The sequence below is a fragment of the Gnatocerus cornutus genome, chromosome 3 (genome assembly GCF_029298725.1).
Source record: "Gnatocerus cornutus isolate USDA-ARS CGAHR chromosome 3, icGnaCorn1.1, whole genome shotgun sequence".
NCBI classification, from domain to species: domain Eukaryota; kingdom Metazoa; phylum Arthropoda; class Insecta; order Coleoptera; family Tenebrionidae; genus Gnatocerus; species Gnatocerus cornutus.
This window is the reverse complement of record NC_142235.1, coordinates 16046911-16068164: the sequence shown is the minus strand read 5'-3', so window position 1 is coordinate 16068164 and position 21254 is coordinate 16046911. Positions and strand designations below refer to the sequence as shown.

At 37.3% G+C, this 21254-nt stretch overlaps 6 protein-coding genes across 7 annotated transcripts; 4 read left to right on the top strand and 2 right to left on the bottom strand.

Annotated features, from left to right (window-relative positions):
• Positions 1-125: 125 nt before the first annotated feature.
• Positions 126-989, top strand: Pop4 (ribonuclease P/MRP subunit POP4). The gene is made up of 3 exons (XM_088032016.1): positions 126-199; positions 249-773; positions 824-989. Exons 1-3 carry the CDS (start codon positions 169-171, stop codon positions 958-960), a joined length of 693 nt encoding a protein of 230 aa, XP_087888142.1. The 5' UTR covers positions 126-168; the 3' UTR covers positions 961-989.
• On the bottom strand, positions 951-1852 carry LOC148177518 (uncharacterized protein F58A4.6). The gene is made up of 2 exons (XM_088032020.1): positions 1408-1852; positions 951-1364 (listed from the first exon to the last, which is right to left on the bottom strand). Exons 1-2 carry the CDS (start codon positions 1608-1610, stop codon positions 962-964), a joined length of 606 nt encoding a protein of 201 aa, XP_087888146.1. The 5' UTR covers positions 1611-1852; the 3' UTR covers positions 951-961.
• A 7-nt stretch (positions 1853-1859) lies between these two features.
• Positions 1860-3063, top strand: Gos28 (golgi SNAP receptor complex member Gos28). The gene is made up of 4 exons (XM_088032018.1): positions 1860-1979; positions 2099-2280; positions 2326-2567; positions 2712-3063. Exons 1-4 carry the CDS (start codon positions 1955-1957, stop codon positions 2947-2949), a joined length of 687 nt encoding a protein of 228 aa, XP_087888144.1. The 5' UTR covers positions 1860-1954; the 3' UTR covers positions 2950-3063.
• Positions 3064-3096: 33 nt separating this feature from the next.
• On the bottom strand, positions 3097-18822 carry LOC148177516 (phosphatidylinositol-3,5-bisphosphate 3-phosphatase MTMR3). Of its 2 annotated transcripts, none has more exons than XM_088031894.1 (13): positions 18732-18822; positions 13129-13427; positions 9653-9851; positions 9432-9607; positions 8942-9352; positions 8412-8790; positions 8184-8357; positions 5609-6342; positions 5241-5556; positions 5083-5190; positions 4872-4952; positions 4496-4704; positions 3097-4331 (listed from the first exon to the last, which is right to left on the bottom strand). In XM_088031894.1, exons 2-13 carry the CDS (start codon positions 13422-13424, stop codon positions 4130-4132), a joined length of 3285 nt encoding a protein of 1094 aa, XP_087888020.1. In that variant the 5' UTR covers positions 13425-13427; positions 18732-18822; the 3' UTR covers positions 3097-4129. The 2 variants fall into 2 exon arrangements, with proteins under 2 accessions (XP_087888020.1, XP_087888022.1); XM_088031896.1 differs by lacking the exon at positions 18732-18822 and adding an exon at positions 14418-14507.
• Positions 18823-19088: 266 nt separating this feature from the next.
• LOC148177515 (uncharacterized) lies at positions 19089-19544 on the top strand. Its single transcript, XM_088032049.1, has 3 exons — positions 19089-19174; positions 19247-19364; positions 19407-19544. Exons 1-3 carry the CDS (start codon positions 19170-19172, stop codon positions 19542-19544), a joined length of 261 nt encoding a protein of 86 aa, XP_087888175.1. The 5' UTR covers positions 19089-19169.
• On the top strand, positions 19544-21247 carry LOC148177514 (uncharacterized). The gene is made up of 2 exons (XM_088032044.1): positions 19544-19733; positions 21064-21247. The coding sequence occupies exons 1-2, from the start codon at positions 19544-19546 to the stop codon at positions 21189-21191; spliced, it is 318 nt and encodes a 105-aa protein (XP_087888170.1). The 3' UTR covers positions 21192-21247.
• Positions 21248-21254: the final 7 nt, after the last annotated feature.

Sequence of the window (21254 nt, the reverse complement as noted above, 5' to 3'; positions counted from 1 at the left end):
CGTGAAATTCTGTGTTAAATGAGTCTAATTAAGGCAAGATTGCTCCGTAGATACGGAGATATCGACCGAATTATTTTAGATTTACGTATAATTTTATCGAAAAAAAAAATACATCCAGTGACCTTAAATAGTTCGCAGCGCTCGCGCCCTCTCGCGTTTAATTCCTTGATGACATTGAATCTAACCTCAAAAATGACGAGTAAAGTAGTGTAATTGAACGAAACACTAAATTAATTGTTACTTTTCAGACTTACTCTACACATCCCTGCCTGATGAGTACATGGGAGAGGCCCCCGACATCGGCAACCCCAACGCCTACATCCAAAATTTGCTCCTGAAAGAGCTGCCCAGAGGCGACTCCAGGGGTCTTAACAATGACATGCAATGGCAGTTTCTGCTCGGAAAGCATCGAAGTAACGCTAAAAGAGCCAAACCTGTGGGGAAAAAAAAGACTTTCTTAACTAGGAAGGAAAGAAAAGAGCTCAACACTTTAAAGCTCCCAAAGACAGGGTGGGACTATGACTCCTTAGGCTGCATTCGCCGGATGTGGAAGCAGTACATGAAACAGAACTTGGATCTCGCAGGACCGGCGCCTACTTGCACAGACCCGGACTGGAGCAATTTCTCAACAATTATGGCAAAATCTGAGTTGATAGGCAGTGAAGTTAGTGTTGTAAGGTCCAAAGTTCCCACACATGTGGGTTTAAGGGGGACTGTGGTTCTAGAGACGAAAATGACGTTCCAAATAGTGACGCCGCAATCGCAATTTAAAAGTAAGGTTTCCTATTAGTGTAGTGATGTCACAAAATTGGATTTATTTTAGTCATCCCCAAGAACACGTCAGTTTTTGAGTTCATTTTGGACAACCTCAAGTTTACAATCTTCGGGAAACACATCGTGGCGAAGCCTAGTGAAAGGAGCGTAAAGAAAATCAAATCACAAATGTCCCCAGATCTATAATTTATTTAATAGTTAATTTCAAAACTTTTCTCCGACTTTTGTGCATGCTGTGTTCATACTTCAGTTTTGACCAGATTCCTTCACACATCTTGACTAGTCTCTCGTCGACAACTGCACAAGACTTTGCCGACTTGTACTCGTAGTAAATAATATTCCTAGCTAATCTAAATCTCTGTTGCTGAATTAAACTTAAACTAAAGTACAATCTACATCTTGAGGCTATAGAAGGATCACCCAGTCGTAAGGCTAGCTTCATTTGGTTCATTGATATTTTACCGGCGATAAGTGCACAGTTTTCGAAGTAGTCACCCAGGGCCGAAAAGGCGCCTCCTAGAGTTGATAGCCATGATAGAGCGTGGTCCAATTCGCAGCGTTCACGAGCCATTTCAGTCACTCTGTTGTTCCTAACAAAGAGGTAAAAGACGAAATGAAGAGAAGGCAACTCACCATTTATAGTCGATAGTGTCACAGCGCGTTGGGAGGAGGATAAACCGGAACTTGCAGCCTTTCTGTCTCTTACAAAAATTAACTCTGTAAAAGGAGCTCAGTCGTAATTCTCTTGAAAGGTAGTGGTAGAAGATGGAGTCGATGGAGAGGACGCGGAATTTCGCACTGTCGTCGCCCCCACATGAGAATTCTTCGATTTGCATGACTATTTACCACAATTTTGACAGTTGAGGTTATGTTTGCAAGTCACTTCAAAAGTTCCGTTGGTGATACTGAAGTATCCAGGACGTTGAGAACAGGACCGGCTTCAACTGTAATCAAGTCAAATGCGAAATTAATAGCAAAACGTTGTCAGAAATAACGAGAAAACCTCCCTGAGCGTCTTTCTGGTACTTAGAATGAGCACCCGCTTGATTGTGGTGGTCATCAAGCTCAATTTAAAACGATCGGTCTTAAGTCAAATCGTTCTGAAGCCGCCCCTTGGAGACGATCCAGAAATTGGTCACCAGATCTAGGGAGTTTGTTTATCTTGTGATGTGTAGCAAAGATGGCGGCGGCACTTTCGTACGAAGGTAAATATTGTTTATTATTGTTGAAAAAGACACTTTGTGCCGAATTTCCCGAGCAACACCCCACTACACCAACCCCCGTAAGTCTATTTCTGTACTTTTGAGGTTAACTTTTTTTTTAGATCTGCGCAAACATGCACGACACCTCGAAAACGAAATAGACCTCAAACTGGTCGCCTTCAGCAAACTGGGGGCTGGGATCAAGTCCCCTGCGGCCCACACTAGCTCCGATGCTGTCCCCCTTTTATCAGGTGAAGATACCTTTGAAACTATGGCCCTTGAAATTGAAGAACTATTAAATAAAGTAAGTCGTTGAACTGAAGGAATTCCCGTTAATTCTCCGTTTTAGTTGAATCAAGTGAATGAGCGCATGGCTGAGCAGCCTGTCTCGGGGGCTGCCATGTTACACACGTTGCAGCGACATCGTGATATTTTGACTGATTTATCAAGGGATTTTAGGAAGACTACGTCGCAGCATGAAGTTAGAAGGGAACGGGAGGATCTGTTGAAGGGCTCGAATGATAGTTTTCGGAGTGATGGGATAAATAACAGGCGGGATGTGTATTTGAAGGAGAATCAGCATTTGCACAGGTTTGTTTTTCAAGTAGGCTGATTTTGGGGGAATTTAGTGTGTTGGTACTGCTGGAACAGTGAATTTGGAACTGGGCACAGGGGCGTATTCTATTAATTTTACACCTAAAAATTTGAGAATTTTAAAAAAATATTTCGTTACAGTTCAGACCACATGGTCAACGAGCAAATCGCGATCGCCATGGAAACTCGAGAGCACTTGAATAATCAGCGACAGACGTTTAAGAGGCTACAGACTAGGTTTAACGATCTTTCCAATAGATATCCAGTGATCAACAGTTTAATACAAAGAATCAACTTAAAAAAGAGGAAAGATTCCATTATACTAGGCTTGGTGATTTCAGCGTGTACTATTCTGATGCTGTTCTACATATTTCATTAACTAAATTTGTGATAATTTTATACTAAATTTTCCACATGGTAACCAAAAAGTTTAAGGTGTGTTAACTTTGATGATATTTATATTTGTTATATAATAAAGTAATTTTATAGGATTGCTCTGTGATTGTTTCAGTGACCAAAATGCGGGTTGAATAATTAAATATTTTTATTGGCAACTAATTTTAAAAATACAGTTCTATAGTAGTTGCTAAAATTAAATGCAATTATCTATGTTTAATTTTACAAATATATACCACGAACTAATTGAGTTTACAATTTAGATTTTTAAAACCTAATAAAACAAACAATATTAAGAAGCTGACCCACTGCATATAATGCCCTGTCTTAGAAAATATTTAAAGGAACTGTTGTTTTTTACAATTAAATACTTGTATCATCTTATATACATTAACATCAAAAAGTGTAAAGAAATACATAATAGTGAAAAAAAGTATGTACAATTTCCGCAATGTTTTTATGGACTTTTGAGTCTAAACAGTGTTAAAAACGATTGCGAAAACCAACAGCTCTACAAAATCTATACATTAATGGTATATAAAATAAAATAGTCATATATATTTATGATGTACGGCTAGACACTTCAGTGTTTGGTACATCACTAACAATTATTGTACAAAGATCTGTCAATTTTACATTTGGAAACATAGATAACACGGTTATATTGTTGTTTTTTTTTTGAAATTTGTATTTATTCCCAATTCCGTTAATGAGAAATCTGGTGACGATTCATTCAACTAGTGCAAAATTTTCGTACAAACTTTATACCTTTAATTCATGTCATCACAGTGTTCTTTTAAAATTTAGTTCCACATATTAAAAAGGCAAAACAAACAAACTGCATACATAACAATCCTCGTGATTAGTGTTTCGAGTAAAACAAAACAACAACAAAAAAAGTGGACTGCACTATGTGTTTTATTCTCGTGATTTTAAAAATCGAAAGTAAAATACGTCTGATATAAATATTACATTTTCCAAAAATTGTTAAAACAAGATAAACAATAAAATCGAACAATGTCTAAAAAGCCGAGAAAACAAACATAACGAATTCATCTAATCACAGTACGTTCAGCCTTTATTTTCCTTTATTCGTCAAATTTACCTAAATCTCCAACCGAAACTATACCGCAACTTTGGAAAATGCAATGCGACAAGTTCAATCAATTACTGGACGCAGTTATTTGGGGGTTACTGTTTGTCGGTTGACCATTACTGTGCTTGCATTGATCGGGCAATTCGCCGCAGTCTCGTCGGAGTTTTGAGTAACAACCGGTGCACACTCGGACAGGGTTGTACAGCTGTTCGGAGGGCAAAGGGGTGCTATTTTCGGAGCAACTTGCGCAAAATATCCGGCCGCATTTCCTGCAAAAGCAACACGGAAATCAAACAAAGATTTGCCGCGAAACGGTCACAATTTTCTTTTTGCATTTGTCTCCTAAGAGATGCACTAGATTTTATCAATAGCCGCGCTTGAAGTGTTGCGTATCGTACTTTTTCTAGAGTTGTTTCAAGAAAAAAATAGCTACCTGCAATGGTGTTTCCTCTTCCCGACCCAGAACTCCGTTTGACACCCCGTACACCTACTAACAGCATGATCAGGCACCCACAGCGTCGCCGTACACTCAGTCAAAATACAATTATCTTCCACAGCCTCCCAAGACATGTCAGATCGTAAAGACTCAACAGCTGAAGCTTGTCCTTCGCCAGCACTACAAATCGATTCAACAACCGAACCCTATAACACAAAACAATGATCAAACCGTTACGGAACACCACCACAAAAAAATCATAACACAAGCATATTACGCATGCTGGTAAAACTGAGTCAAAATCAAATCAACAACTAACTTCACGGCATTAGTGTGTTAATGGAAAAGTTGTGGTTTTGATCAATTGACTGACCGCTTTATTCGTAATGGGGCTCGAAATTCTTTGGGGGCTACTCAACACGCTGCGATTTGACGATTCCGATTCGCTATCAGACTACGGAAAAAATCAACTTCAACTCCCGAAAGTCGTGGGGTGTCCAGAGGGAGCGATTTTCGTAAAAAGTCCACCACTCCTCTTTTCAACTTTTTCGCGAAAATCGCCCCTCTCTCCTCGTCACACTTACAGTGTCGTCGATCTTTTCGCTGTCGTTGTTGTTGCACCTGTGACACGACTGTTTTAACAACGCCTGCCGGTACGTGTGTAATTCCTTCTCTAGAAGTTCCTCCTTCCGCTGCAACATCTCAATAAGAACGCGTTTGGAGAGAAGTTAGCCACACTCACCCTTTGTTCTTGTATGATTTGCCAGAGTCTCTCTTGTGCTACTGATGTAACAGGGACGAGTCCATCCTCTCCTAACTTAAAAGGGTGGGTTTGATGCCAAGTTTTGTGCTGTGGGAGACCTGTGTCCCATCCGCTACTACTCGACGCTCGGGAATAAACAGGCGAAATGCTTTCTTTGGAAATTTCTGGTCTACCGTTGCAGACACCGTTGACGAGTTTCAAGTTTTGAGCACTTAATTTGTAACCGTCGGTAGTGTCGCCGTTTTCTTCAGGACTTTGGAGTTTTTCGAAGCCGTTGACTTCTAAAGGAGACGAACTGGAAGAGAAACACAATTGATTGACCATTGATAAAGTCTTTGGAGTCTTACCTAATATTATGACTATCAGAAACTAAAGTATCCGTGCTAGTTTCTAATCTCTCCGTCATTCCTAAATCACAAATGGTATTCTCCGACTTGCTTTCGCTCTTCTCCGTTAGCTCATTATCGGAATCAACATCATTACTATGATTATAGGACGGCGTCTGATCGTCATTCAAACAAGCATTTCTCAACACTTCCCGAACATCGTCACACTCGTCCTCATCAGTCTTGTCACCGTTTATCACATTGTCCGTTAAAAAATGACCGTTGCCGTTCATCTCACCGTTAACACCACTGTCCACTTGTACAATATTAAAACTCGGTTTATCAACACCGTTCACGTGTTTAAAGATGCAGTCCTTGTTGCACTCCACTTCGTCTGTATCATTGCATAAAAAATCACCGTTTTCAGTTGATGGAAGTTGCTGCTCCTGCTGGGAATTTGAGGCGTGAACGCTGACTATGTCCTGAGTTGGGGAGTTACTTTCCTGAGATATCACTAGCTTCTTATCGATATTAATACTAGGATCACTACTGCGTCTGATTTGACTGGGACCGACGTCGGCGGCGTTTATTAAATCGCCGTACGAGCGTGTTTTCGTCATGTGAGACGGGGAAGACTCGGGTGGACCTGGACAGGAACCCGAACCGCCGCCAGTGCCGTGGTTTGATTCCAGGGAGCCCAGGTACATCTCTTGCCAGAAGCGTAAGTCGCGAATGTTGCACTGGGGCCACAAAACCTAAAAAGGAAAAATCTGTTAATATTTTCAAGTGCAAGTGCTCTGAAATCTTAATTTTCTAAATTCTTAATTGGTTTTTTTCATTACTCCGTTGTACTTTTTTAAATCATAGTTTCCTTTATTTTCATTTTTTTCTTTGAACAATTCGTTTCGATCCTCGACTCTTTTAATTCTATCCGATTCATGTTTTTTGTGAATGATTATAGTCTTTCTTTGTATCCTTTTCTCCAATTATAGTTCTCTGGATTTTTTTTTTTTTCAATCCTTTTTAATCTTGTATTCTTTCTTTCACTTGTTGCTCTCTCTGAATTCAAATTCGATTTTTTACTCTTTGCATTATTGCTTTCGACTTTATTTATTTGTAGAATCTTTTGGATTCTTCCTTACTGACCTTTTTTCTTCTAGATTGTTTCACAAGGTTCTCTTTGGGTTTCTTCATTGGCTGCATTTCTTTGCTTATTTGGTCTTTCGATTATTCCTTTCCTCACATTATATTTTTAGATTCTCTTAATTTTTTCTTTGAAGTATTCGTTTCTACTTTTGGCTCTTTCAATTATATTCTATTCACGTTCATGTGACTATTTTTTTTGGTTTGTTTCACAAACTATTCTTGTCTTTGTATCTTTTCCTCCAATTCAGATTTCTCGGACTGTTTTTTTTCATTTTTTTTATTCTTGTTTTCTATTCACTGATGGTCTCTAAATTTAGATCCTCTGATATTCTGTTTTTTAAACAGTTATCTTGATTTTCCATTCTTTGCTTTATTCCTTTCGACTCCATGTATTCCTAGAATCTAGCATTTAATTTTTCTTTCTATTCTTCCTTTGCTTTCTCTTTCGATTTTTCCTTTTCTCCTTATTTGAATTCTTTCTACTGGTCCTTTCTCCTCTAGATTCTTTTATTAGGCTCTCTTTGGGTTCCTTTATTGGCGTCTTTTCGTTGCTTTTTTGGTCTTTGGGTTATTCCCTCCCTCACATATTCTTTAGATTCTTTTATTGTACTTTTCTCTTTCAATTCTTTTTGGTCTCTATTTTCAAATTCTTTCTTTTATTTTTTTTTCTAGTTCCTTGGATATTATTTCGATTCTTTTTATTCTTGGTATCTTTCCACTGATGTTCTCTCTGAATTTAGATTCGTTGAATTCTTCTCTCAAATTACGTTTTATTCTAGTTTTTTTTTTTAATTTTTTACTATTATCAGTATTCCTTTCGACTTCATTTATTCCTAAAATCTTACATTTGATTTTTTCTTTCAATTTTGTATTTCTTCTTTATTTGAATTTATTTTAGCAACCTTTTTTCCTTTTGATTCTTTCATCAGACTTTCTTTTGAATTCCTTCATTGACTTTTTTTCTTTCCATTTTTTGGACTTTGGGTTGTTTTCTTCCTCACATTATATTATTCTTTAGATTCTTTTAATGTACTTTTTTCTTTCGATTCTTTTTTTAGTCTCTATTTTTAAATTCTTTCTTTGATCTGTTTATCTGATAGTTTTGATTCTTTGTCTGAATTTTTTAATTAGACCCCTTTTTGCATTTTTCCTCTTTTTCGTTCATTTATTTCTTTCTCTTTCAATTCTTAGATTCTTTGAATTTTTTCTGTTTTTTTTTTGGTCTCTTTGATTTGTTTAGTTATCTTAATTTCTTCTTTCAATTCTTTTCTTTTAATTTTCCATTCTTTGTATTCTTTGTTTTCAGTTTCGTATAATTTCGGAACGTAGTTTGACGCGAAATTTGAGCTCAACCTGCTATAAATTTCTCATTTTAGACTCCAAGTAAGCTTTGTCCCGACATTTCTGATTTTGCTACATTTTTGGGTTTTGATATTTTAATAAAACTGACCTTGAACCCTCCGCTGCTTCCCGGCCCCGCATACAAATGATTCTTAAACTGTGGCGCATTCAAGAAGTCCCAAACAGCGAAAGTCTTCTCATTGACCACATTCATCCGTTCCTGGTAAGTGTTACACAAGAACGTCCCATACAAATTAGAATATACATGATGAACCAACTTCACCTGTAACACAGACCCAGTCAGAATTGTGTCAAACTTCACAAAAAACAAACTCACCAGATAACTTTGTGAGAACTCGAACGCGCATTGGAACTGTTCCAGAAGTTGATGGACGCAATCCAACCACTGCAAGAAAACGGGACATCTTTCGTTCGTATCGCCATTGGGGGCATGTCCGCATCTGTCGGCGAATTTGTGGCCGAAGGCCAACCATTCGCGTTCGATGAGGATTCGGAAACCATCGATGGTTCGGTAATATGGGTCAAGCATTAGTTGCGCCAAAGCGACGATCTGTGGGGTTCGGTCCCAACCGTCGGAGCAATGGACTAGAACTGGTCTTGCTTCGCGCTCCACGGCTTTGACCAGCGTGAAGGCGGCCTTCATTAAGACGGACATGTGTTGCATCCAGCGGGTGCCTTCCAATTGGCTGTGCCAGCTGAAATTGACGGGGGTTAGACGCGACACCCTGTATATCGATTTCCTTATCTCTATGCTCGTGATTTTCCTTGGAATTTATCGCAAAAACAATAAAACTCGCGATATGGAAATTCCGACCCAACGCCCCATCGATTAGTGTTTATACTCACTTGGGCAGGTCCATGGGTCCCGTGCACAACAACCTCAAAGCCTGAAAACTCTTCCTGATGGAATGTATGTTCGCCAGATTCATAAACATGATATCACAATTGGGATAATACTCCGGGCACTCGCACCCTCCGCCCCTCGCTCGATTCGCCACGGCTGTCGTGTACGACCTCGCGTCTAAAATCAACACTTTCTTCTCTTTGGATGTAATTTCCGTGGTGATTTGTAACGAATCCTCGGAGTGCAAAGAACCCGGCGAATGCGACAAAATCGATTCCTTGTCGTGTCTCTGGTCGAAACTACAAGCCTGAGAAATGGCCTTGAGAAGGTCCTCGTCTTCGCTCGATCGCCAGCCTAACCATCCGACTTCCGGTTGGCTGCTGCGGGCGATGACGGCGCCGTTTTTCACATGTCTGGAAACGAATTCGGTGATTTTCCTTAATTAAACTTTTATGGGGGGGTATAAATCTCGCGCGCGTGGCCTCGACGTACCTCCAAACAACCGCCGGAATCCTCCGCGAGCTCCGGAACTTCGCAACAGCCTCCAGCATGGTGTCGTTGATGCACGACGGCACGATGAGATAAGGAGGGTACGACGGACACAGCTTGTAATCTTGATTAGCTTCGCTAATCCTCCAAGAATCTCCCTCGAATTGTAACCTCTCCATCTGGAAAATCTCCCTTAATATAAACCCCCAAAGGAGACAACAAACCTCTTGTTTAAACGTGCCGTAGTCGTAGGTGTACAGCCGCGCGTTTCTTAGTTTATCCTCGAAGTCCGGACCGCCTCTGTGTTTGGCCCAGGCGTAGTTAAAAAACGCGAAGTTTTCCTCGAGACAACGGCGGGGTTCGATGTACTTGGTCAGTTTTTCGAACCACTCCAAGCAGGTCTCGTTGTTGGAGAAAGTACATCTGAAATAACGAAAAAGGAAGTAGATGGGATAGGTCAGTGGCGACCGTTGGAAACGAGTTTAAAAATACAACGATAAGAACTTATCATTGAGGTGGTTTCAAAACAATGCGACAAAGTGAGAGCTTGTTTACACTTTGCTATTCATGAATTCAATTCACATCAAAATATTATCTATGCGTTTGAGGTTATTATGTTTTCAATTCCTATTATTTGCGTTGGTATTGTTATACGAAACTAATGAAAAACGTGGAGCGGATACAAAGTCGTGTTTGTTGAACCTTGAGGACCCACGAAATTAGTGATAATATTTGCTTTTTGCATACAGAAATTGAATAGTAATGAGCTGCTAGGGCCCAATTCCCAATATTACGACTATCCAGACTAATATTTGCCATGATTTTATTAATTTAGTGAAGCAGCAAAAGTGCCAAATTTTTGGGAATCGATAATTGTTTGTATGCTAAATTTGCATAAATTTCCATACAGACAACTGTATAAAGTTTTAAAAAAACTAATTAATAATCAGAAATGTATCAGAGTTACACAACTCCAATTCTTTGTTTTTTGTTATTAAAAATTTCAACGTCTGATTATCTCCAAAATAAAAAATGTCAATTTATCCATTGTTAGTTAACCCCGATATTAATAAACTGTTGATTATAAACTTATCAAACGTGTTTACTGTACATTATGCTATCAAACTAATAAATTGACATGAAGAATAAATATTTACATTGGACTTATCGTGAAGAAATAATTGTGTTTTATCCTTATTGAAGATCACATGGCAATTGCTATCATCTAAGGATTAGATTACAAGAATCCCACTTCAATTTTTAATAACGCTGTGAAAATGAATGAACACCTGAATAATGTATAACCCAAAAATAAAATAAACTCCGAAGCTGTCTGTCTTATTATTTATTCATAATCAAAAACTAGTCATCACAAACCTTGAATTTAAGGTTACATTATTAATTAGTACTTTCTTTCGCAGCTGCATTCGTTAACGAAATTCCTCGATTATAGGTGTAGCGAATAAAAATTCTATCCAATTACAAAAGTGCACGTTTGATTTTGTTGCATTTAATGCATAATATTTGCATGTAAAGTAATCGAAGAAACCTGTTTGCCTTTGCAATTAAAACTGGGGTCTTTCAGTGCAAATAATTGGTAATGAAGAATGAAAATAAGGCAATAGTTACTGGTTTTCCTCTAATTAAAACGAGACTGGTTGAAATATTTCAAAGAGAATAGTACAAAGTGGAGAAAATGAGGATGTTGCACGGGTCAGAAACCTTGGAAACTACTAGTCTTATCGTCACGTTTTTCTAGCGTTTCTCTGATTAAAGTAGTTATGGAGAGTAGCATCCAAAAATTGAACGTGAAAATTTTATAATCCCGCAAACAAAAATGGGATTATATCTCGTTGCAGAGCGACGAAATTGAAGAGACGCTCAAGCAAGTAAAACAAACTTTTAACGTGCAAAAATCGAGTTAAAATTTGAATTAACAAAGTGTATTGCAAGAAAAAATTTGAGGGCATTAAATCTGAAGTTTGTAAATGAAAAATTCTAAATCTAAAAATCTAGAAAAGGATAAATAAGAAAAGAAATCGAAAATTCGTTGACTTCTAAAAACTTTTTTTTCTGTTATCAAAAAAGAAAAATACAAAAATCTCAAACCATCAAAATTCTAGAAACTGCGAAAATGGAAACAAAACGACATAAAAATCCCAAGAAAATAAATTACTCTCCGAACCTTAAAACCGGAGAATCCTAGGGCTTTTAGATGTCTCAAAACTTTATAAAAAAATAAATATCTTTGAACATTAAGGGGTCATATACAGTCAGAGAGCCTAAAAAAAGCATTTTTACTAAAATTTTTCTTGAGAAGACACCTTATACTTTATCAAAATAAAAATTTGTACACATTTTTACCAGTGTTGTAGCATTTTTTATTTGTAAAAATAACTTCTGCAGAAGCTGCTATAGCAGATCTCCGAGAGCACCTCCAAAAAAAGGCGTCTTGCGATGAACACAATATTTCAGGAATGGATTATTTAAAATGAAAAAACAAATACATTTCGTTAAGATAATGTATAATCTTGTAATTGAGCAAAATAATAACTTTTAACAAAATGGTGAATTCTCAAAAAAAAAATATTAATTTTTGACACAAATTTAAACCTTAAATGGTTTATAAAATGGAAAATATTTATTGCTGAGATAAAACCTTCGATTAATTTCTAAAAAATATGCTTGAGAAGCTTGTGTTAAAATTTGAGACTAACTGGTAAAACCATTTCTAAGAAATCTTGCTTACAGTTTTGAGAAAATCGTGTTTAATATTTCAAAATCATATCTAAAGCAACAATTTTAAATTTTAAATTTATATCGAATCGTCTAATTCAATGCCATATAATAATAATGACTCTGTCTCTTCAGCAGCTTTTAATAACAGTTGGTGTTGTATTGTCTGCAGTACAAACAATAGAAAGGGCTAAAATAGATGGCTGATTACAAATGGGCGTGTAATTTCGAGACCATTGACTAGAAATTTTTTGTGAATACTTAAATAGATGTACATTACGAAAATATAATTAAATAAATAAAGTTTTTTTGAAAATTGCAAATGTATGTAACCCCTTAAAATGATAAGAATCAAAATTCTAAAAAATAGAAACGAGTCAGCGCGTCAAAACATTAGCACGTGACAGTTCAACTTCACGTAGCTGCAACTTGCGCAAAATTGTTAAAAAAAAACAATTATATCTCTTCTATAAATAAGTTATATGACATTTCTTCGCGTGCAGCTACTGGGAGCTTTTTTCCTCTTTTTTTTTTTAGGTGTCGAAGATGTCTCTCCCCGAGTCTCATTATTATAAAAATTCCGCAATCTGCACTCCGTTGCAGCGTAAAGACCTGAAGCAACCAAAAGAAAAGCAGCAAAATCTGTACTGGGCCGTTTTTACACAGAATTGTTTGTCTTGGCGCGCTGACTCGTCTCCGTGAATATACTAGAAATAACTAGAAAGCTGTGTCAATTATTCAATAGATGTAAAACAGTGAAATTGCACAAACGGCGCGACTAACCCGCCGCTAGTTCTCTTCTATTTTTTCCTCCAATTCCCGTATCTGGGTCATTTTTTTTACTCTTGCCGGCTTTCTTTATCGATCGTTTCTGTATTATTAATACCGAGAGACAAAAACGACAAAACAACTTGACAACATTAACACTTTGACGCTCCGTTGTTCGACAAACATCAAATCTCACCTAAAAGTCCTAGCATCCTTGCACCCGATATGCAGATAAAACAGTTCTCTGTGTTCGACATTTTCAATCAATCCCAAGGGTATGAGGTGATGAACATCTCCAGTTTGCAGATACAGCCTGTAGCTAGTGACTGTAATTTGCCCATCGACTGTCTTTCCATTATACAAGATCCCTTCACCGTCTAACTTGGCGAAAGGCAACTCCACTGGCTGTTGATGAGGCGGCGGCTGCGGCGGTTGATACATTTGGATGGCCGAAACGTGGCACATCGAATTGGGTTGATCAGTGTTGTCCATTACCTACAAAAAAACACGGTAAAATTAGCGTGAAGGACGTTATTTCGATTGAATAATCAGCGACCTTATCAAGGCAACGCGACACTTTTGGATTAGGAGGATAACGGTGTGGAGCAAACAAAGAAAATTTATGGAGGTGTTACCTAATATTGTTCATCTTGAGGTAGTTGTTTATGATTACGACACTTGTCAATTTCAGCCGGTTTAGGTTAAGAATTACACGAGTTGCCATGACTCTGCCATTCCTTATTGATTACACAGTTAGGTGAAGTCGTTAATATACGCAGAGGACGGCGGAATGCGTTCCAAGAAAATCATGTGTGACATTGCTTTGAAGGGGTATTGAGCTATTCTGGGAGTGAAAGTAAAGAAATTGAGCACATTTCTCAAAATTATCGATTGACTTGTGGAGTTTTCTTTGAGTTAAAGTAGAGAAAGCGTGTTTCCAGGAAAGCCATCATTTATCTAGATTTAAAGCTCTGCTACAGATATGAAACTAGGATTACCTAGTTCAGCTTAAATCCAAGGGCGCGTGTACGACGAAGTATTGGGAAAGTTTTCGGGATAACATCGGGGCCAGAAGTTTTTTCTAATAAATCCGAAGGAGAAATTGACGATTTTTTCCTGTCAATATCTCTGAACGTAAAAAAACGACCAGAAATGTTAAAATTTTAATGCTGAAAGCGAAGAGGTACAGAAATTCAGAACTAAATGTTTAAAATAAATAGCTAAATCCTCCATGAATCGTAGAGATAAAATAATTCCTACAAAACAATTGCAGGAGTTCAAAAACCTTATCGACTATAAAAACAATATATTCGACAATAAAAATTTTAGATGGGAACTAAAAAACTCTAAAAATTGAGTTCAAACGCGAGAGATTAGGAACATAAAAATCTAAGAATTGAACAAGCCAGATAATAGAAATTATCAGGCTCCACAATTCTTTGATAAAGTAGTGCGAACGCATAATTGTTTTATCTATATCTATACCTTGAAGTGTGCATAATTCCAAAAATTATTTAAGAAATTCAAACTACGCTGCCAGGAAGGAACTTTATCGAGCGATATTGATAGCCGACGTTCTTTGCTGCAAGAATCAGAATCTTCAGACAGGAAGTCTGCTGGCGTCACCACTTCAAAACTGTCTTCATTTTCGCACTTTGTATTGTAAGAAAGATCTTCAAATCTTAGAATCTCGAATTCACTTTCACTCTCGGAAAAAAAAAGACTTCTTGTCAAGTAAACTTGCAGAATCTTCTGATTTTTCTTTTCTGATTCTGCTGGGAATGTCGTCAATGGTCAGTTTAAGCCAAATGGTTTTGGGGGGAAATCCCCAGATAATTGCGGTCACCCTTCCAATTCCGCGAATAAAAAAAAACTCGCTTTTGGTCTTTCTTACAAGTGCCGTCTTAGTTGACTTCTCAAAAGTGTCTTCTGAGCTCTGTGCATCCGAGACGTTTGCACTTGAAATCTCCCCCACTGCATCTTCTGAGTCTTTGATCAAACAAGCAGTTTCAGGAGAGTCGGAATCAGAAGGTGCAGTTCCAAACTGCAGAGAATCTCCGAAACGGTTCATTGGACTTGGAGGCTCAACTGCTTCATCTTATGTAGTCTCAAGACCAAAACTGCCTCAAATCAAATAAATCACACTAAATGAAACACGAACTTTGAAAATATCGCCATTATCTTTGAAAGACCGCGATAATGAACCGCTTTATCAGATGTCGATAAAATAATAATATGTGTTTCCCGCAAGTTCAAGTTTATTTAACAAAAATTAAATGCACAGACTGTTAAATGCATTATTCAAAATTCCAATTAATTAACACCCGACGGACGTTTCGTGCCAGGAAGTTTAAAATTATTCAACAATATCGATTTCATCGTCGGCTGATCCGAGAATAATCACTTTATTAGTTCACATTCCGAATCTAATTAGGTAATTTTAGGAGGAAAGTGAGAAACGAAAAAAGACTTCGTCATTTATGTAACAGGTGTAAAAAGCGGGCTATTTCGAGCGAAAAGGTCACACTTTTCTGGGTGTAGAAAAACAAGGATAATTCTATTTTCATCAGAAAAGTTCCAAGCTGTATAGGGAGAGTTCCGCAATAAAAAAGCAATTATGTCGTAACAATTATGGCTCGTAATCCTCCTAATCAAGAAGACTTTTCTAAAAACCACAAGTTTAGAAGTAAAAGAGAGCGAATACTTTTCCTGTTATGTGTACGATACGAATAAGTCATGGTTGGTAAATACCTCGCATTTTTTTGAGATTAAGTCACGTGGAAAGTTTAATCAAATTGCAATTTGTTGTTGAAGATCAAACAGATTGGAATTAACCTCCAAGATTCGCGAGATATTAAAAATTACAATTAAAATCAAGCAAAAAAACGGAGGTTGAACAAGCACGCAAGGAAATTATTTGAGGTTTTTTGTGGGACTTGTGAAGGCGGCGAAATACAGTGTGTTCCGAAATTAGTCATCATTATTAATCACAAGGTATTTATCGGTTCGTTGAAACATTAGGAAGTCAATTATTGATTAGTTTTTATCTGAAAGTTTCGCAGACCAAGTTTAGATTTAGCAAAATTGGGAAATAAATAAATGTAAAAATGTATTAGAAAATTTTAAAAATCAAGACCTCTGAATAATATATGAGAAACTAAATAAAAAATTGTTTTTAAAATAATAAGAGAAATCCAAAAATACATAGAATGGACCCAAAAATTTCCAAAATTTCTCGACTGTAGAAATAGGAATACAAGGTGTTTATAAATGTCGGCAGCATTAAGGGTGGCTATGAAATGCCAAAGAAATTTGTCGCTCATTACAAATGTGGGTTTAAATTTTTCAACTGAGATTTGCAATTAACCTCAATTATAGAGCAAAGTTAATTTTGACAAAAAAACCTGAAAATCAAAGACTAGGACACAAAATCTCAACTTAAACGTCGTTGACGTGAGTGACATTTTAAGAGTAGTTAAACATAGTTATATTCACTATGAAAACAAAGCGGCAAAATAGTGCATGGCAGGAATTCCAAAGCCACTCTTGATGCTAGAAACATTTATAAACGCCTTGTATTATGCTTCGAATTCAAAGACTTGAAATAAAGTTTTCTATACAGGATGCTCCACCTAAGACTTTGGATCCCAACATCTTTGTTATTTGTGAACGGATTTTAATAAAATTTAGAACGAAGCTTACTTAATACAAGAGGCTTAATTCGACGTTAATTAAACTACTTCACTAATAAAAATGCAATTTAAGACACCTCTTTAGTGTATCAACTTATTCAAAATGTATACTATCAAATTAAGTTAATCTCGCAACTTTGACGATTACTGACATCTGATTGGCGGAAAAATAATCATATGTCACTTTCACATGATGTATTTAATCGAAATTAAAGATTTAACTTAGCTTCTGTAAGGCGGCCCTAAGTATAAAAAATTAAATTCATTTATCAAAAATTGGCTGGCTTCCGTTTTAAGAGAATTAGCCGATTTTTCCATAAAAAATAGTTATTTTTTTAAACGATTTAACCCCAAATGAGAAATGTCAAAAATGACAGAATTAAACAAATGTCAGGGATGTGCGAAATTGTCATTGATTTCATACCCCGAGATAATTTTGTAACTTTTTGAAATGAATTTGCTCTGAAAACTGGACCTGCTAGAGGGTTCATTTTCAGCGAACGCATGTTATTATTGCTGCTTTATAAGATAAGATTCAAGTGAAAACAATTAAATTAATGTTTTTAGGAAAAGTGTGACGTCTGCAATGCCAAATCCATCTTTACCTTTACAGTTATATGAATTTAAAATTTTATAAAAACTCGTTCATAAATAACAAAGATGTCGGGCCACCCTGTATAAATTTTGACTGAACTTTGAACAATTTGGACCCAAAATATCTAAATCAGCAACAAAATGATGCCAAAAATTTTTTAATTAAGAAAACATCTCTGACAGATAGATTAACATTGCTACCAATATAAAAAAAATCAGTTTCTAAATATGTAAATCCAAGAATGAGATTCAAATTTCGCCTACCAAAAATATCCATGAATGAAAAATTTGACCCATATCGACCAGACAGCAGCAAAAAATAATCTCGGGCCACCTGGTAACACACTTCCATTCACACCAAAAATAAAAGTCTTACTCTTGAGTATCAGTTTGTTCCACAAAACGCCGCTCGTATAAAAATTGTCGACAAAAACTGTCTTTCCTATTTTCTAAACTTGTTGTACTATGAACTTGAATGACCATTAATAAATGTCCATTATTTTCTAATCCATAGCTTTACAGCTTAGTAATTCCGTGATAAGTGAAGAATGCAGTCACTATTTATAGAGTGAACAAATTAGCTTTCAATCACTTTCTCTTACGCCGTGCTTGATGAAGTTTGAAAAAGATGACACAAATGCTCTGAGACCTCACTGATTGTGCAAGACGTTACGAATTTGGGTGCCAGAATCGATCCTTACAGAAAAAACCCAATCAATACTCGTTTTTTCATTAAGAGTCATACATACGAAATGAGTTGTAATGAACCATGATTAGTGTCCAAAACTGGGTCTTTCTCAAGGTTCAATAACAGTTGAGTTTGTATGGTTCTGGTGATTAAATACCCAAATTTTGCCTCATTAAACGCACCAGTACAATGCGGCCTTGACAATGTAAAAATATTGCATTAATTAAGGGGGCTCACACCCCAAGAGACGCAATGCGGAGTGGGTTTGTACCTACCGCCTCCACAGATGTGGGGGCGGCTTTCCCAAGAACTGTATCAGTGGATCAAATTAGACGCGACGTCTTGGCAAATCTAGAAAAGTTGATTTTGATTATTGTCAAATTTACGGCAAAAACGAGCGTGTTTACGATGTAGATTGGCAGCTGTCCAATGAGACTCCCATGCAAAATAAAGAAAATGTCTTATCATTGTGCCCACTTCGAAAATTAATTAACAGGCTTTCAGGTGATTGAGACGGTTATCACGGTGATAATAATACTATTGATTGCTGCTATCTGCGGAGTTTAAAGGCTCACGAGGGGTGTTTAGTGTTTTGGCCTGGTGCCCCACAAGGGCAAACCCATCACACCATAAATTACCACTGTTAAACTCGAGAGACTCTGGGTGTCTCGATGGGGCTCCGGGACCATCCCACCACGCACTGCACCCTTCTCAAGCATCACATCCGCGAAAAATCAGGGAAAAACTACCCAAAATTCCGGACATTATGAAATGTCAAATGCAGGTGAAAATCGCGAGTGTAATACCAATGTAAGCAGTACTCACTGATTGGAATCCGTCAGATGGAAAGACTTATCTACTCCCACAGCATCGCACTGATCCGAAGATAACAGAGATAACCCGAATTGTAAATAAATATGCTACCCTCGATTTCGTAAACGATAACACTACACAATGTCCTTGCGTTGTGACAGTCAAGATGGCGGCGGTGACGTCAAATTCGGGTCACGTGTGACTCCAGCGCCACCTACGCCATCAGACCTCCCGAAGAAAAAACCGCCCCCGAAACCCCCCAGACTGTCTAGAGACACCCCGAACCCTCTCCAAACCGCAATTAAACCCGCCGATCACTTTCTCCACACACGCCACCACGTGACGCCGCTGTACTAGAGGGCGCCACAAGTCAAAGCTGTCAAACTGTGGTCAAACTGCTCTTTTGTTTTTTCACATGCTCTCCAAGCCAACTTCTCCAAACTGTTTATAATGGGGTAAGTCTTCTGATTTTTTCAAACAGTACCCGCTGTGTACCCCCCGAGTCTAACATTGAGGTTATGTTCCAGAATTTCTGATGCCCCAAAGACAGTGAAGTTGTACCTGCGGTTGCCTGTAAAGATTGTCGACGAACAACAAGTCAGAGATTTACATCCGGGGATTGTCAAAGTTGCGCTCCCTCGCCAGGTAAGTCGTTTGTTGTCTTGTCTTTTGTGACACTTTTTTTAGAAGTCTCGTCGTTGGTGCATTGTGGAGTTTGACAGCGTGTCTCCCAAAGAGGGGCTTTCGGCTTTGAAGGAGATCAAAGTTAATAATAAGAAATTGCTTGTTACTGCTTGTAAGAGTAAGAAGGGAAGAAAGCAGTGATGATGGGAGCAGGGGGGTTTATCCAGAATCCAGGATGGGAGATTCTCAGTGGGGATGATCTAATGGATGAGAATTACGATAATGGGATCATCATTGAGAATGTCTTCACGGATGATGAGGATTTGGATGTTACACAGGTTGTGCTGTATCTGCCTGGGCAGGAGGAGATGAGTGAGGATGATGACATTGGTAAGGAAGGGAAGCTTAAAATTAGTTCTTAAGTTGGTACTTTTATTGGTCTAGTTTTACTCCAGGGGTTGTTACTCTTTAAAAATGGCATACACCTGACTTCTCCTAATTTCCCAATGATTTCCTTGTGATTTCGTCCAACTTCTCCTTATTTTTTTGTGATTCCGTCTAACTTCTCCTGATTTTCTTGTGATTTTGTCCAACTTCTCCTTATTTTCTTGTGATTCCGTTTAACTTCCCCTTATTTCCTTGTGATTTCGTCCAACTTTCCCTGATTTTCGTGTGATTTCGTTTAACTTCTCCTTATTTTTATGTCATTTCGTCTAACTTTCCTTGATTTCCCTGTAATTTCATCTAACCTCTCCTTATTTTCTTGTCATTTCGTCTAACTTCCTCGGATTTCCTTGTGATTTCGTCCAACCTCTTTTTATTTCCTTGTGATTTTGTCTAACTTCCCCTGATTTTCTTGTGATTCTGTCTGATTTTCCTAGATTTCCTATCGATTGCCTCTGATTTCCGAACGATTTTCCCTGATTTCCTAAAACTAATACACTGATTTCCAAAGGAGGTTAACCTCTCGGTTTCACTTAAAAAAGTTTTTAGGTTTTTTTTTTGGTCTTAGGTTTCCACGCCTTCAAGCTGTATTCTTTTCAGGTTTTTAGGTTGCCTGCCTCATCGGCTTCAATTTCAGGCTCAGTTTTTAGGCTTTCCAATGTACTATTCTAAGATTTTGAGATTCTTAGTTCCTAATTTTATGTTCCTAAATTTCTATAATTTTAATTTTCTTAAAAAAAAGAATTCTAGATTCTTAATTCTCGTAATTTCTGAGAATTTACATATTAAAAGTTTGAAATTCTTACCTCCTCAGGTTCTTTGCTTTGTTTTTCAGAGCACACCATATTATACAATTTTCTTTTATACAAGGTGTTTACAAATGGATTTAGCATCAAGGTGGCTTTGAAATTTGCCGCTTACTACAAATGCAGATTTAGATTTTTTCAACTGACATTTGCAGTTAAGCTGTTCTAGTTGTAGTTTGAAACTTAAAAATAAAAAGATTAGAAACAAAACCGTAACTGAATCGCAATTTTTAGCACAATTAAGTATATTCACTATGAAACAAAGCGGCAAAAAGTGCACGTCACGAATTCCAGAGCCACCCTTGATTCTGGGAACATTAATAAACACCTTGTCCTGCTCCATTTCTAGTAGAAAACAAAAAAACGTTAATTATCATGCTAATGGAGGTCGTAAAATCCAAACTCGTTTTTTACTTTTCATTGTTATGTAAACAGCGTGATAAATCGTGTTTTCATTTCTTTTTTTGCAGACGAGGATGAACCCGACTTCGACGATGATGATTACGCCCCTTCCGATTCCTTCGACGAAGAAGACACCGATGATGATAATCCTGTAGTTATGTCAAGTGATGATTCCGCTCCTGAGTTAAATAAATAAGTGTAATTTAATTTCGTTTTGTATGTTTGAAGAATAAATATATTTTCCATGTTGTATTTTGGT

Coding starts and splice junctions, on each gene's coding strand:
- LOC148177516 (XM_088031894.1), bottom strand. CDS start 13,424: ATGGACAACACTGATCAACCCAATTCGATGTGCCACGTTTCGGCCATC. Junction 9,608..9,652: donor ACGGCACGTTTAAACAAGAG/GTTTGTTGTCTC, acceptor GAGATTTTCCAG/ATGGAGAGGTTACAATTCGA. Junction 4,332..4,495: donor AAGAGGAAACACCATTGCAG/GTAGCTATTTTT, acceptor TTGCTTTTGCAG/GAAATGCGGCCGGATATTTT.
- LOC148177518 (XM_088032020.1), bottom strand. CDS start 1,610: ATGCAAATCGAAGAATTCTCATGTGGGGGCGACGACAGTGCGAAATTC. Junction 1,365..1,407: donor GACACTATCGACTATAAATG/GTGAGTTGCCTT, acceptor CCTCTTTGTTAG/GAACAACAGAGTGACTGAAA.
- LOC148177515 (XM_088032049.1), top strand. Junction 19,365..19,406: donor AAGTTGCGCTCCCTCGCCAG/GTAAGTCGTTTG, acceptor CACTTTTTTTAG/AAGTCTCGTCGTTGGTGCAT.
- Pop4 (XM_088032016.1), top strand. CDS start 169: ATGACATTGAATCTAACCTCAAAAATGACGA. Junction 200..248: donor TCTAACCTCAAAAATGACGA/GTAAAGTAGTGT, acceptor GTTACTTTTCAG/ACTTACTCTACACATCCCTG. Junction 774..823: donor GCCGCAATCGCAATTTAAAA/GTAAGGTTTCCT, acceptor GATTTATTTTAG/TCATCCCCAAGAACACGTCA.
- Gos28 (XM_088032018.1), top strand. CDS start 1,955: ATGGCGGCGGCACTTTCGTACGAAG. Junction 1,980..2,098: donor GGCGGCACTTTCGTACGAAG/GTAAATATTGTT, acceptor CTTTTTTTTTAG/ATCTGCGCAAACATGCACGA. Junction 2,281..2,325: donor TTGAAGAACTATTAAATAAA/GTAAGTCGTTGA, acceptor TCTCCGTTTTAG/TTGAATCAAGTGAATGAGCG.
- LOC148177514 (XM_088032044.1), top strand. CDS start 19,544: ATGATGGGAGCAGGGGGGTTTATCCAGAATCCAGGATGGGAGATTCTC. Junction 19,734..21,063: donor GAGTGAGGATGATGACATTG/GTAAGGAAGGGA, acceptor CTTTTTTTGCAG/ACGAGGATGAACCCGACTTC.